Source organism: Gymnodraco acuticeps, unplaced genomic scaffold (assembly GCF_902827175.1).
Source record: "Gymnodraco acuticeps unplaced genomic scaffold, fGymAcu1.1, whole genome shotgun sequence".
Taxonomy (NCBI): domain Eukaryota; kingdom Metazoa; phylum Chordata; class Actinopteri; order Perciformes; family Bathydraconidae; genus Gymnodraco; species Gymnodraco acuticeps.
The window spans coordinates 5851876-5865837 of record NW_022989768.1 but is presented as its reverse complement, the minus strand read 5'-3'; the positions used below and the strand labels follow the sequence as shown (position 1 = coordinate 5865837).

Genomic DNA, 13962 nt, shown 5'->3' with positions numbered 1-13962 from the left:
ACTATATATATACACAATCAATACAGTGACTCACCAGATGCAGTGCAATAGAAAAAGGAAGAGGGCGGGCAGCACCAGGTCATCACTGCCGACTGACCAGCGCCGCCGAAACATCACCATGCCAGGCATCACTGCCCTGTGGGGGGGCAGAGGGAAGAGGGACCACTTCAGGAACAATGGACATCATTTGCAACCTTGCTTCTTTGTCTAAAAACTCATTATGCCTCAAGTCTCTTCTTTCAGTTCACCACAGGTCTTTTTGAAAAGGTTTAACCTAATGTCCTACATACTGCACATCGTTATCTTACATGATGAGCTTCAAAACAACTGAAAAGGGAAAAAGAGACAATCCAATAAAGAATAAACCTCCCATTTGAACAGGGACGTCTCACATGTTAGATCTTTCTCCAACCTCAACATCTTTCTCCAACCTCAACATCATGAATAAAGCAGAGACTGAGGAAAGGGGCTGCAGCTGGGATTAGAACGCAAATGGATTCATACAGAGGATAAGAGTAAAAGATAATGGGACACAGAAAAGATGAGACTAAGTGGGTGAAGGGATGCAGAGGAAATGCACCACTTAATGAACAAAAGAGAAGAAAACTAGCTTGGATGTATGATGGTGCCACACTGATGGTGCGCACGGGAAAAAGCTTTTTTTACGTTACTCGGTCCACTCTTTTGAGTTGGAAAAGCATTGTGAGTTCCCTCAAGTGGCCTCTGGCCTAAACTGAAATGAACTGTAAGAGGTGGGGCGGAAATAGTAGTGAGAGAAGCAAACCCAGAGAGGCTGATGCAGGCCCTCTGCTGCAGTGATTGGCTGATGCAGGCCCTCTGCTGCAGTGATTGGCTGATGCAGCTTTTATGGTGCCCCGCTCCTGGCTGCAGATCTGCTCAAAGCTAAAGGACAGGGTTTCAGTTCTGTCCAAAAAGTATGATGCCGTCCATTATGCCAAAGCACAACTTTGTTTTAAGATGTCTTGCTGGTCCCTATCGAGCACTCCTCTGCTTTTTAGTATTGTTATAGAACATTTTTAGTTATTGAGAAACTGGCAGCCCCCTTCTTGTTTCACCCTTAAATACCACAGTCATCACAGTTATTAAAGTCGCACTGCTCACATTGTGCTCTCATGGAATAGCACACATGAGACCGTTTCATCACTCCTAAAGGTAAATGTAGCATTAAATAAAACATTCTGTTTGAAATGGCTAAAAACCCACAGCAAAGAACCAGCACAGCGGCGAACAGCATTTCCACAATGGGTGTAACTGCAGAGGCAATTTGGTGGGACCATAAAATCAGCAAAAAGCAGGAGTTGCCAAATGTGGTTTGCTTTAGATGGGTCACAAAGAAACGGTGCTGTGCAATTGTGGAATTAGATGAACTACTAAGATAAGAGTTACAAAGAGAAGTACGGGCACAGCAACTTGGTTTGTGTTGCATCTCATTTTTTAATTTGGCATCTATTTGTGTGATATTTTTTTTCCAAGTTTGTTCGCACTTCTGTTTTCTGACATTATGCATCTTGTTCCTGCTGCAAGTATTGCACCACACTATTGAAAATGAACTGGAATGTATATAGTAAGGTTTTACTGTTTGCATGCCAGATGGTGACAAGACGACATGCTTTTCATTCCTTTCCTGAGAGCGAGTATCGCCAGTGAGGGACATGCTCTTTTAGAGGATGAGCAAAAATCCTGCTTAACAACAGTCGAATAAAAGCTGTCTGTCGGCAGAACAATAACCCAAGTGGTCCTTGTGCTTTCCGTTTCACGGTGTTTTATTATCCATGCCCTTATAATGATGATAAATGTCGCTTTCTGAAAGGACTTGCTTTTAAGAGCGATAACAAGTGTACTCATTGTCCTGCACCAACAGGATAAATGATTTTGAATGAGAAAGCATCTGCACTGCCAATCACCATCACACCAAACGATTCCAACGCTCTATACCAAACCATGTTTTTCATGAATTCACTATACCTGCCGAGCACAAAGTCATGACCTAAAGGGGGCTTTGTAGTTTTACAGTTCTTTTAAAATGACAAGGAAGGGCATCTTCCAACATTATGAAATAACATTCATAGAAACATGTGTGCTACCACCTACATACGATACGATACAATATACTTTATTGTCCCCGTAAGGAAATTCGTTCTGGGCTCCGTCCAGCAGTTCCGCATACATGTACATAATATACAAACATAGTGGACATTTAAGAGACATACACATATCATCAATCATACACCGTTTGAACAAACACAATACACGCAGACGCACATACTGACAATGGCGACCTATTGCACAACCCTCATGGCCAACATTTAAAAAAAAGTACATTTCATTACATTTGACTTCGACTACATTTCATTTCCTGTCAATGTTAAGAAGTTTAACGGACATTGGTAGGAATGAGTGCTTATAGCGGTTCAGCCTGCTCTTGGGAACCCTGAATCTTCTACCAGAAGGTAGGAGCTGGAATTCTGGGTGGAGTATGTGGGTGGGATCAGACACTATTTTGTTTGCCTGTCTGATAATGGACTGCTCATATATGTTTTGGAGAGATGGGTGTTTTTTAACCCCCATAATTTTCATAGCTCTCAGTATACAGTATGTGTGGAGTACAGAAACACACTGGCATTTCCGAGCTGATCTGCTGGGAAAATAAGTTGCAACCGCTTTTTTTATTACAACACACAGAAACACCACAAACATTGCTGTCGGAATGGATTCCCATACCGCCAAGTTCACTTTGAATCTGTAACAAAATGTATATTCACTAAGAGCTTTGCATTGGCAAAATAACAGTTCTACCATATCCTATCATACCATCTTGTTTAAACCCCAATGTTAAGTGTGTGTCCGTTCCCCCTTTTATTTCTCCAGTGGCTGCTTATTGAGCCTAAACGCCTGCAATGATTTGCATTTGGCGGATGCAAAGGTTCCCCTATTGTTGGGGAATAACATGCACTGTGAGCTACCATGCTCTTTTCTTTCATCTAAAAGTGAATCACTTGTAATAGGATGACAGGACAAAAATAACTTCTTCTCTTTTGTATTGAGAAAAGGAAATGACTGGTGGAACTAGCTTAGCTTTATGAATGACCTTGATCAAGCAGACACTCACTTCTCATCTGGATGTGAAATAGTTTGGGTGCTTGAAATTGTATTTTAAGCAGCACGTCATATCCTTTTCTACAGGAAGTTGAACTGCTCAACTCCCAACAGTGGTCACAATTAGACCCCCACCAACATTTGCTGAGAAACACTTGAAACTATGTTTGGTACACAACAAAATGAACTTACAAATTAAGATGAATCTAGAAGAAAATTACACAAATTCAACATTGTGAGCTTTGTGAAAGTAGGAATTGCTAAGGGCTACTAGATTTCTGGAAACTGCTTTCATGAAGTAGGCACACATATTACAGGAGTAGTGATGATGCCCAGTAACAACTGAATGTTTTCAAAGTTTTAGTGAAACAACAATTATTTTTACAACAGCTCAGCCTGAACTGTATGGCATGTGATTGAGAACAGCAAAAGCAGGAGGGTCAGACCCCGAGCAGCGGAGTGACAGTATGGAGGGTTTTCTTTCCAATCAAAGCACAACAGCAGGTGGTTTCAGTGATTGGCAGACCTTCACACGAAGAGGACGGACGACACAGTGAACTCAGCTAGAAGACAAACTGTGACTCTCAGCCCTCCACAGATAAGGATTGGACACCTTGATATAACGCTTGGGTACGTGCTGTGATTTATTGTAAAAAGCCAAAGCAGAGGGGGGGGGGGGGGGGGGGGGGACTCGGCATGTCTCTTGACCTGCAGATGGCCGTTCTTATTTTCAGCCTGACATGTGGCTTCTCAGCCTTTAGATCAGGGGTGTCCAAACTACGGCAAATTCTAAAAGTATAATGGAATATGTCCCACAAATGAAACTTGTGCTTGTCTTATATTGTACTTCTTAAATAAAAATGTAAACATATATTACACAGTAGTATTCATAAGACCACTTTTCAAATAAATTCAGTCAATTAAAGTTGGAAACATTTTCTAACATATCTTAGTTGATAAGAAAAGCCCAATGACTTATTTACATAACAAGCTTGAAATACACCCTTCCTATTTCTCCTTATTATGATCAATCTGAGGTTTCTGTTTTAAGGGATGAGCTGCCAACACTCACAAGCATCATTTACCTACATTTGATTGATTTTGCTCATTTATAACTGAACTTATGAGGCAATATAGCTCTAGTGAGTGGCCCAGCCCTTCGTATATTGTTTCTGTATGTGGCCCTCTGTGAAAAAGGTTTCACCCCTGCTCTAGATAACGAATAAGAGAGTAAAGGAAACAAAGGCATGTGAATGGGTTCATGTGACTGAAGTCAACTAACAGCTACTTGTAAATCCATCTGGGTTGGACTAGGGACATTAAAGAGGACAGTGGGAGGAGTGAAAAAGGGGGAACAAATAAGTGACCATCTAAAAACACCCCCTCAAATATAAATTAGGTCAAAAATAATCAGGCCGGTGAGAACAAGCAGAAAGCAGAGGCAGCAGGCTCAGACCTCCAGAGATCCTGTTATCAGCATTCTGCTCCAGGCCTGTTGTTAAGACATGGCTTAAACTCCCAGCAGACCTCAACAGTGGAAACACATTTGACATAGTTATATATTCAATGGGATAAGAGTTACAGTATGACCTTGTTGTATAAATTGTGTATCTATTAAGTAAAGTTACTCTTATGGAAGTATTTTCAGCTTTTTTCCATCTTATCCTGTCATTATCTCTAGCCTATCCCAGCATGCATTGGGTTATTTATGGTTTCCAGGTGAAGGTTTTTGTCACCTGCAAACTACATTGGACTGACTGTTTCCTTAATCCATCGTTGGAAACACTGTGGCCTAAACAACTTCGAATGTTGACTGTTGTTATTAATATTGATATTATGCAACTGACTACAATACAATCAGGTTGGTCCGATATAGGTTCTAAAGATGTGGAAAAATATCTTGCAATTGTAATAATGGAGGGAATGATCATTTCTGAATGATTTTCATTGAAAATAAATAACAATTATAAAAATCTGAATTTTCTTTTGACTGTTTCTTTATGTTTATATTATATACATTAATGTAATGCAGGAAAACATAACTTCGAGGAGCTGAAGCCAAACAAATGTTTTGCTTGATCGTGACACATTTCTGTAAATTGATCATTTCGATGAATAATTTCAGTTATTAGTAACCCGTGATGCACTTTGTAAATCTATTTTAGCCAGGCATCATTATTATTGGCACCATCATCATTACGCAGCGTCCACACGGCGGCATGCGTTGAAGCTTGCCGGTGGGCATGTCTGAAACTCGACCAACAACCAATCACATGAATCCCCCGCCCCGGACACACAAGCACGCGGTTTGATTGGCTAGAGCTTGTACTGGCATATGATTTGATTGGCTGACGCTTCCGCCGAAGCTTCAAAAGTAGAACATTGCTCTACTTTTGAAGTGTGCAACGCGAGCAAAGCGAAGCGACGGAACCACAATGCAGTTCGGCAAAGCGTGACGTCACCCCATTCAAAGTGAATGGGCAGAAGCGTTGAAGCTTCAACGCACGCCGCCGTGTGGACGGGCCGTTAGAGCGGCAGCCAGTCACAAGTATCACAGATCATTTGTGACACAACCATGATCAGGCTGTACAATTATATTTTGTCAATCTTTATTTAGGTTTATTCTCCCTCTTCAGACCTCTGTAAGGCAGCAACTGTAACCAAAGATTCTTCTGGGGTCAATCAATACGTTACATTGATTACTCCCGAGGTCCTGAGGAAATCAATGTGAGAAGAACACCTGATGTTCCTTTAAAGATCAGTGTTTCCAGTTGCAAGGAAACTTGGACAAGTACAGCTGTGAACAGTCCTGGAGATCAGACTTAAAACCTCACTCGAGTCAACATTGCTTTTTTTGAACAGTCAGAAACGTACAGTGCAGTAGCCCAATAATCTAGGCAAAGGTAATCAATCAAGATGTAAAGTGACAGACAGGAGTTCCAGCCTATTACTCTTGTAATCAGTTCACTTCTGTATACAACTAATCGGCCCTGACCTCTGGCGAGATCCCTTCATTTCATGGAGGAGGACTCTGGTCATCAGTTCATGTCTCACCCCCACATCCTCACCCCGTTTCCTCCCATCCATCTCCCAGATGATGTTAGCCTATAAGTGGGGCTGTTAAGCTTCCACTGTTAGCAGAAGCACTCAGACTGTTTTCACCACAGATCATTACACTTTACAGTAAACTTGAGCCAACCAAGCTATCACTTTAAATAGTGGGCCATTGATAGAGTTGCATGGTTATGTTATGTGTGCTTTTTGTTGATATTTATATTCAAGATATTTAGTATTCAGAAAGCTGCATATCTTCAGAAAATACAGACTTCAGTGTGATATGATCAAATTGTTTATTTTTAAGTGTGAAATACAGAATTCATAGTTAAATGATAACCTTGTAAAATTGACTTGTAAACATAAACGTTGCTATTCCTATCCCGATAAATGATAACAGCATATATTTTCATTGAAATAATGAAATATCTTTCAAAAAACATACTTAAAAATGAAACAATGTTTAAGGCATCACCTCAAAAGCCATAGTTTGAATGGGCATGGCATACTACTTTGTATAATGAAGTGCTTTCCTGTTCTACATTTAAATACATAAAACTGGAGCTCTGACACAACTTGGATATATATAATAAATTGTGCACGCCACTCACTAGTGTAAAACCAATTATTTAAACAGGTGTGTTGGACCCTTTATACAGCGCAGGAAATAAGTGTTTGATCCCATGATTTTGTAAGTTTGCCCACTAACAAAGAAATGAACGGTCTATATTTTTAATGGTAGGTTTATTTTAACAGTGAGAATAAGTAAATCCAGGAATTGATATTATATAAAAGATAAAAATTGAGGGAAATAAGTATTAATCCAAAATAGGCTGTACTATAGAAGTATAGACATGTCCTGATGTTGTTGCAAAGGTAACATTTCAAACAAGATTGTGTATTTTAACCTCCTGCAATAAATACGTAGAACACCCCACACACACCCTGCTGTGTTTATAACCTGAGATAAAAGAGCATCTAAATGTCCAAAACCTGACCTTTAGAGAAACTCAGCTACACAGAAAGCTCCAGGCTGAGCTGCAGTGCCTGACTCTGCCATCATAGTGCTTTCCACATTGGCATGACTCATGCAAACTCTTGACTCTCTTCCTGAGCTAGTGACTCCATCTGAATCAAAATGCCATGTGTTTTGTGAAAAGACTGTGACATATTCCTGCATGTGAGCAATGCTTTTGTGCTCCACACAGCGTGCTACTGTGTGCCAGGCCCAGAGACGTGCTCACGTGATGCAAAAACAATGATGTAACAACAATGACAGGGCTCCCCGGCCGTCATTATCGCTTTGTCTTTGACATGGACATAAAACAAAGAGGCACAGGCACAGCATCACAAATGTTAGACTGAGAATGATTGATGTTAAAAGTGTCTGTCGCATCTCCTGCACACTCTGTAGCCAAGTCAAATTCACAATAATCGTATTTATTCTTTCGCTAAGCTTTGCTTTGAATACTACAGGGTAGGGCTGTGCGATTATGGCAAAAATCATAATCACGATTAGTTGGGTCAATAATTGATATCACGATTATTTTGACGATTATTCATTGACCATTTATTGAACTTTAAAACAAATAATATTTTACCAATAAACAAGATCAACAAATGTTGGAGCGCACTTCCAAAACCATACTAAACATATATTATTAATATGATAAATAAAAATAAATTAGACCAAAATAAATGAAATCAAACATGTTGCAGTGCACTGTCACAACCTACTGAAAACTCCTTAACATATAGCCAACATGTTGGTTCAACATATTCAACATATTCCACTCAGTTAAACGTTGAAGGCTGGCCAACCGTCATGGTCCAGAAGTAACAGGAAATAAATGTTGAACTACAATTTAAGACCAAATAAAAATATTTAGGCCACCATGGCAAATGCTGGTAGGGCTGCTCGTGTCATCTCTTAAAGATTTTTTGCAAGAAACACCAGGCTGTTTACATGGTCTAGTTTCAGAGATGAGCGCAGGCAGGTGACAATATTGCCACCTGTACTGAAGACCCTCAGTCACGCCCCGACACAGGGGTGACGCCGGCCAATCACAAAGCTTTGATGCATTCAAGTGCATTATTCTGGCACAGGAAGATTATGTTACAGGACATTAACGATAAAACAGAATATTGTTGTTCTATTTTTAGACACATCTCGCGATCGACTGGTTGGGCACCCCTGAGCTAGACCATAGGTCCGTTGTGGTGGCAAAGTAGTCAGCTGAAGCCACATCTCTCTCAACTTCCCCACGGCATTTGTCATATAGTGCAGGCAGCGCAGACCTGCTGAAATAATACCGAGACGGCATCGCGTAACGCTTGTCCAACGTGTTGACAAGTTGCTTAAAGCCCTGGTTGCTAACAGTGCTAACTGGGCACATATCTTTAGCGATGTGAAATGTAATGGCACCTGTAATATCTCTGTGTCTCTGCGAGCTCGTCGCGTAGGCCGTCGCTCTGTACAATGCGTCCTGAATCGATGACTGTGATGATGTTGTGGATGAAGTCGAGCGGGCATCTGCTTTTTGTTGTATTATTGCCCGGTCGTATTGCACTTTGTGGTTGTATTTCAGATGATTAAAGAGATTGGTTGTGTTAGCGTGTGGTGCCAACACAATCTGGTAACAAATCCTGCACTGTAGGCCTACTTTCTTTTGCTCCACGTCGGACTCCTGAAAGCCAAAGTACTTCCAAATAGTGGAAATAGTTTGACCCTTCTTTTTAACGAGTTGCTGCTCTTGTTCTGACATCTGCGCTTGCGCTGAACACTCACAACACATATCACTCCGACGTGGCCGAGTGGGCTTTTAGGGAGGGGTGAAGCGCACCCAGCAAAATAATCGTATTTTGTCAATTATGCTGTTTTCATAATCGTCGCAAGCCATAATCGTAATCGCGATTCAAATACGATTAATTGCACAGCCCTACTACAGGGGATAAAAAAGCAATGTAGCTGTTCTGTAATGTCTTCATTATGTTGCTACACAAACATATCCACCTCCTAATGAAAGGAAAACACCTGGTTTCACTGTTTAAAGGATAACACAGCATCATGTCCATATATTAATACATCATTGCAAAGGTAGATACAGATACTGGACAAGAAAATCAAATCTGTGCAAACTCAAGTCCATCTGCATAACATTAGTTGTATATGAAGTGTTTAACAGACAGCAGGTGGATCTGGTATGACTAGCAGCAGGTGTTTTAGTATCTTACTCTTCTGCCTCACTCACAAGCTGTGGCACCCAGCCTGCTGGTTACAGACTGAGTATTGTTCTGAGAGAACGGCACTACATCACCAACATAACCAAGTTTAAAGGGAACATTTACTTGTGTCTGTCAAACATCCACACACACACACACACACACACACACACACACACACACACACACACACACACACACACACACACACACACACACACACACACACACACACACACACAGCACACACACACACACACACACACACACACACACACACACACACACACACACACACACACACACACACACACACACACACACACACACACACACACACACACACACACACACAACACACACACACACACACACACACACACACACACACACACACACACACACACACACACACACACACACACACACACACACACACACACACACACACACACCACACACACACACACACACACACACACACACACACACAACCCACACCACACACACACACACACACACACACAAAACCCACACGCACACACACACAGATAGCAGTTATAACAAACTGGTTTGAAAACAAACACGTGATAAATTATAGTCTAATATCACAACACAAATACAAGTCCCATGTCTTACGGGTGTTTAATGCCGCTGCTAACATCATCATTTAAACATAAACCTATCCCTTAGTACCTTTCAGAGTGATGGAACAATAATCTGCAGTATATTTGGAGTGTCAAACACCCCCCCGCTGTAGGCTTAGGCTAAGGTCAAAGTGTGTCATTTGTTCATCGTCAACCTGACTGCTGTTATAATGGATTTAGAAACTGTCCAGTTTTTCATATTGGAAGTAAGTCAACATCAATTGTGCAAATAAAGCTATCAAAACCATCCAAGACACAATTTCTCCAAAAACTACCCCATAAAGCTCTGAAGTTGCAATCAATTCAACCATAATAATACATGATACTTGTATAGCACTTTTCTAGACCCTCAAAGACGCTTAACCATATCATCGTAAAACCATTATTATTATTATTGTGAAACATGTCACAAGCAGAATACATTTAACTGAAAAGCACATACCAAGCCGACTTGATACTCAAGAAATAGAAATGTTGGTGATTTAAAGCATCAACAGTTTGAAGATTTCAGTGTAAAGCAAAGTGTAACGCAGGATGCCTGTTTGTCTTGTGTGTTGAGTTGTATATTCAGCACCATTAAGATTAAAGCAAAAAGAATGGTCCGTTTTTGGTGATACTTCTGGCTGCCATATTAAAACTGTGTCTTAAAGTTAGGATGCTCTACTGACAAAATGTATTTTCAAATAGACGGTACATGGTTCAGTAGACAGAAAAACATTCTCCAAAACTGCATTTCTGAACAGTATCTATCTTTAGCCAACAGATATAAAAAAAACACATTATTCAATCAGGTATGCAGGAATCCTGATGTCAAATTTAAGACCTTTTTTAAGACCCTTTCCACACATTTTAAGACCTCATCGCCACTTGGAGTTTTAACCGTCTACATTGGCGACACACTTTACCTCACATTGACTATATACCGTATTGATTGTCCTTCCTCCTTATCTTCCAACCATTTGGACGCAAACTTTCATTTCCCCATAACGATGTTTAACAACCGGCGTAAACGGACCTTGGCGCGCTATCAAGCAGTGAGCGTGCCTTGCCCTGTTCAGATGACGTCAAATCCAACGGGATGCCATAAATAAACTACAGAATCACACTACACACCTACGCAATGATTACATTCAGGCAGACTGTAGAATACAACCTCTTTGGACAATTGATATACTTATTGAAAACAAGCTACAACATGTAATACCTTGGAAAATGCCGTTTAATAGCCTTAATTTTCGCTAAAATGATTTATCAACTTTTAATACTTTTTAAGACCCCGCAGACACCCTGTCAATACCCAGTAGGGGGGAGATCCTAACTGTTCCTGGTGATACATCCACCAATATTTACACAATGCCACTAAATGTCAACAAAAACAGTAGCTTTCACTCAAACATGCTGGAGGGGAGAGAAACTGTAAAAACTAAGGTGTGTCCAAGCAGACTGGGTGCTATAGTACATAATGTGTCCCCTAACTTTCCATACTCGTGTCTTCTTCGAGGAGAAGCTGCTAATTGAGAAAAATGTAGTTCCATACCGTCAATCTTAAGCAACGGTAGGTATTTATGACATGCTGCACAGCTGTGTGACATGTGGATCTACGGCATCATAAGAGACTTCCTAGTAAGATACTGAATTCCTAAGTTTATTTGCTCTTAGCTCCACAAGAAGCCTCCTCTCTCCTTATATTGTTTATGTGCATTAAAGGAGAGGAGAGAGGACATTAGGAAGCATAAGTGAGTGGAATGGAAATCAGCCCAACAGACTCCAGCTCTCACTTCAGCATCTGATACATCCTGGATGTATCTATTATTTATGGCAGTGCATTTAATTTCTGAAGTTGGTATCATTAGCATCATGTCCACTATGAGATGTAAACCCTCACTTATTTTGGTAAAAGAAAAAGGTATAGATTTGAAAACAGCTTGGAGTATATACAATAAGTGTCTAAACTAGCATTCATCCTGTCTGTACTCCCTGCTTCTGAAAAGTTGACAAAGTCATGTAGGTCTGTGTGTTTTCAGACCGGATTCATTGATATCAACATCATGTGATATTGCGGGTGGTGTGTGTTGAAAGGGTTACACAGCTACTGCAAAGTGGACTTATTATTAAAGAGGAGCTGTGTAAGCAGAGACTCCCCTGTTGTTAAGCTGTCAGAATCAATAGAAATCAACAAGAAAGGAAGTATATTTGTTTGGGGAGGAGTCCTGGAAAGACAGCTACTGAGAACGTCTACAGAAATGCTGTGGTTATGCCCGGTTGGCATGATGGCATGACTGCGGCACAGTCCCAAATCTGTGTGTCTCCTCTGCTCTCTGTCATACATCCATCTGCTCCAGCCTCTCTCTCTCTTTCTGCTCGGGTCAGTGTTACGCTCTGCTCTGATCCAGATTCTCTCCAGCACTCGTCACATCCCCATGCTCTGCTGTCTCTAATGATCATGTATCTTCCTAGTATGTCACACTACAGCACTATTCAGTCCATCCTGAAGAATCTAACCAGTCTCCATCTCACCCTCTGTCTTTCTCATCTTCTGCCCATGCTCTCTCCTTCTTCTCCTCCTTCCCACACACTCATTCAGTATTCATATTGTAGAGGACATTTATGAGCATGAAACTGAGCGTGAGCATCTGCACCATTTTCGGTGCAGAGGAAACCTACATTTTCTCCTCCAGCCTTCCCATGTCCCCCTCTTCTTCCTTATCAAGCTAATCCAGATTCTGGTTTTGGTTTCGTGCTGCTCATCTTTTTTTAGACTGAAAGCCATGTGCCACTCACTCCTACTCTCCCTCTGCCTCTTTCTCCATCTTTTTCTCCCACTGCCACCCACCCAATCCCTTTCACCTCTTCCCACTCCATTTTCTCTTCTTTCAGTTGATGTGGTAGTATGTGCTCTGCCGATTGCATGTGTGTGTTTGTGTGTACATAAATGTTGTTTTTTGTGTTGGGGTGGCAACATATGTGATCTGCCAACCTGTCTGTGGACTGCTGCCAAAATCCATGTAAAGATACACGTGTCATTGTATCTGTTCAGATACTGAAAATAACTACCGCAGTGTTGTCCGTGCAACACACTACTGCAGCTCTACACTTTCAGCGATGAGCTGAACGTATTGTGGGGCTTTTAATTGGCGTTTTTCACACATTTGTATTTTACAAACAACTGTCTATTAATGGCTTTTCTGCAGAATCACATGATTTCTGTTCCTTGTCTTGTAGATTTTGTGATTAATGCAAGTGTGTCCTAAAGGGGGCACACATACACACACATACACCTTCAAAGTACCTAACAGATCAACAATACTGAGACGATGGCCTTTTAGATATGGCTTATGTGGATAATATGTCCCATGATGCACTTGAAAATGCTAACTGCCTTGTTGTCACTAATGCAAGATTCATGAATGACAAATAAAAACAGAGGTCACTGACACTATTATCTCCCATTTTTCCAAATATTCAGAATAAACACTGAAGTAGACTTCAAATAAAAACACAAGATTAACTTAATTTTGTCTGCTGAATTATCTCCGAAAAAATAATTAGAGTTACGCCCAAAGTTAATATTTGCAATTTAACTTAAAAGGTCACCTATCATGCAATTTTTAGGTAGTAGCATAGGTCTCAGATATATACAAATATATAAAAAACATGTCTATGAAGTGTTTTGCTCAAAATACCAAACAGATCACCCATTCATATCCCTCTATTTCACTTCCTGTTTCAAAAGTGCTTATTTTATGTATAAAGCTTTAAAAAAGAAGAAAAAAAGATAAAGATGGGCGGAGCTTATGCCTGCTCATGCGAGAGATTCTACTGGCAGATACTGCCGTGATGAAACGCCATATCAAGGATTATTTCTGAAACAGTATGCAGCTCAAAGGCTTTCTCTCTTGCCGGTTATACCACAAGGTGAGTT

General features: G+C 40.7%; 1 protein-coding gene across 4 annotated transcripts in view; it reads right to left on the bottom strand.

The window, feature by feature from the left end:
- Positions 1-13962, bottom strand: part of dagla (diacylglycerol lipase, alpha) — a 42996-nt gene that overhangs the window by 23148 nt on the left and 5886 nt on the right. For all 4 annotated transcript variants that reach the window (XM_034217522.1, XM_034217536.1, XM_034217544.1 and 1 more), the window contains exon 2: positions 35-136. In XM_034217522.1, the coding sequence (XP_034073413.1) occupies positions 35-129 (95 nt within the window). In that variant the 5' untranslated portion in view covers positions 130-136. The remainder of the gene's footprint in view (positions 1-34; positions 137-13962) is intronic.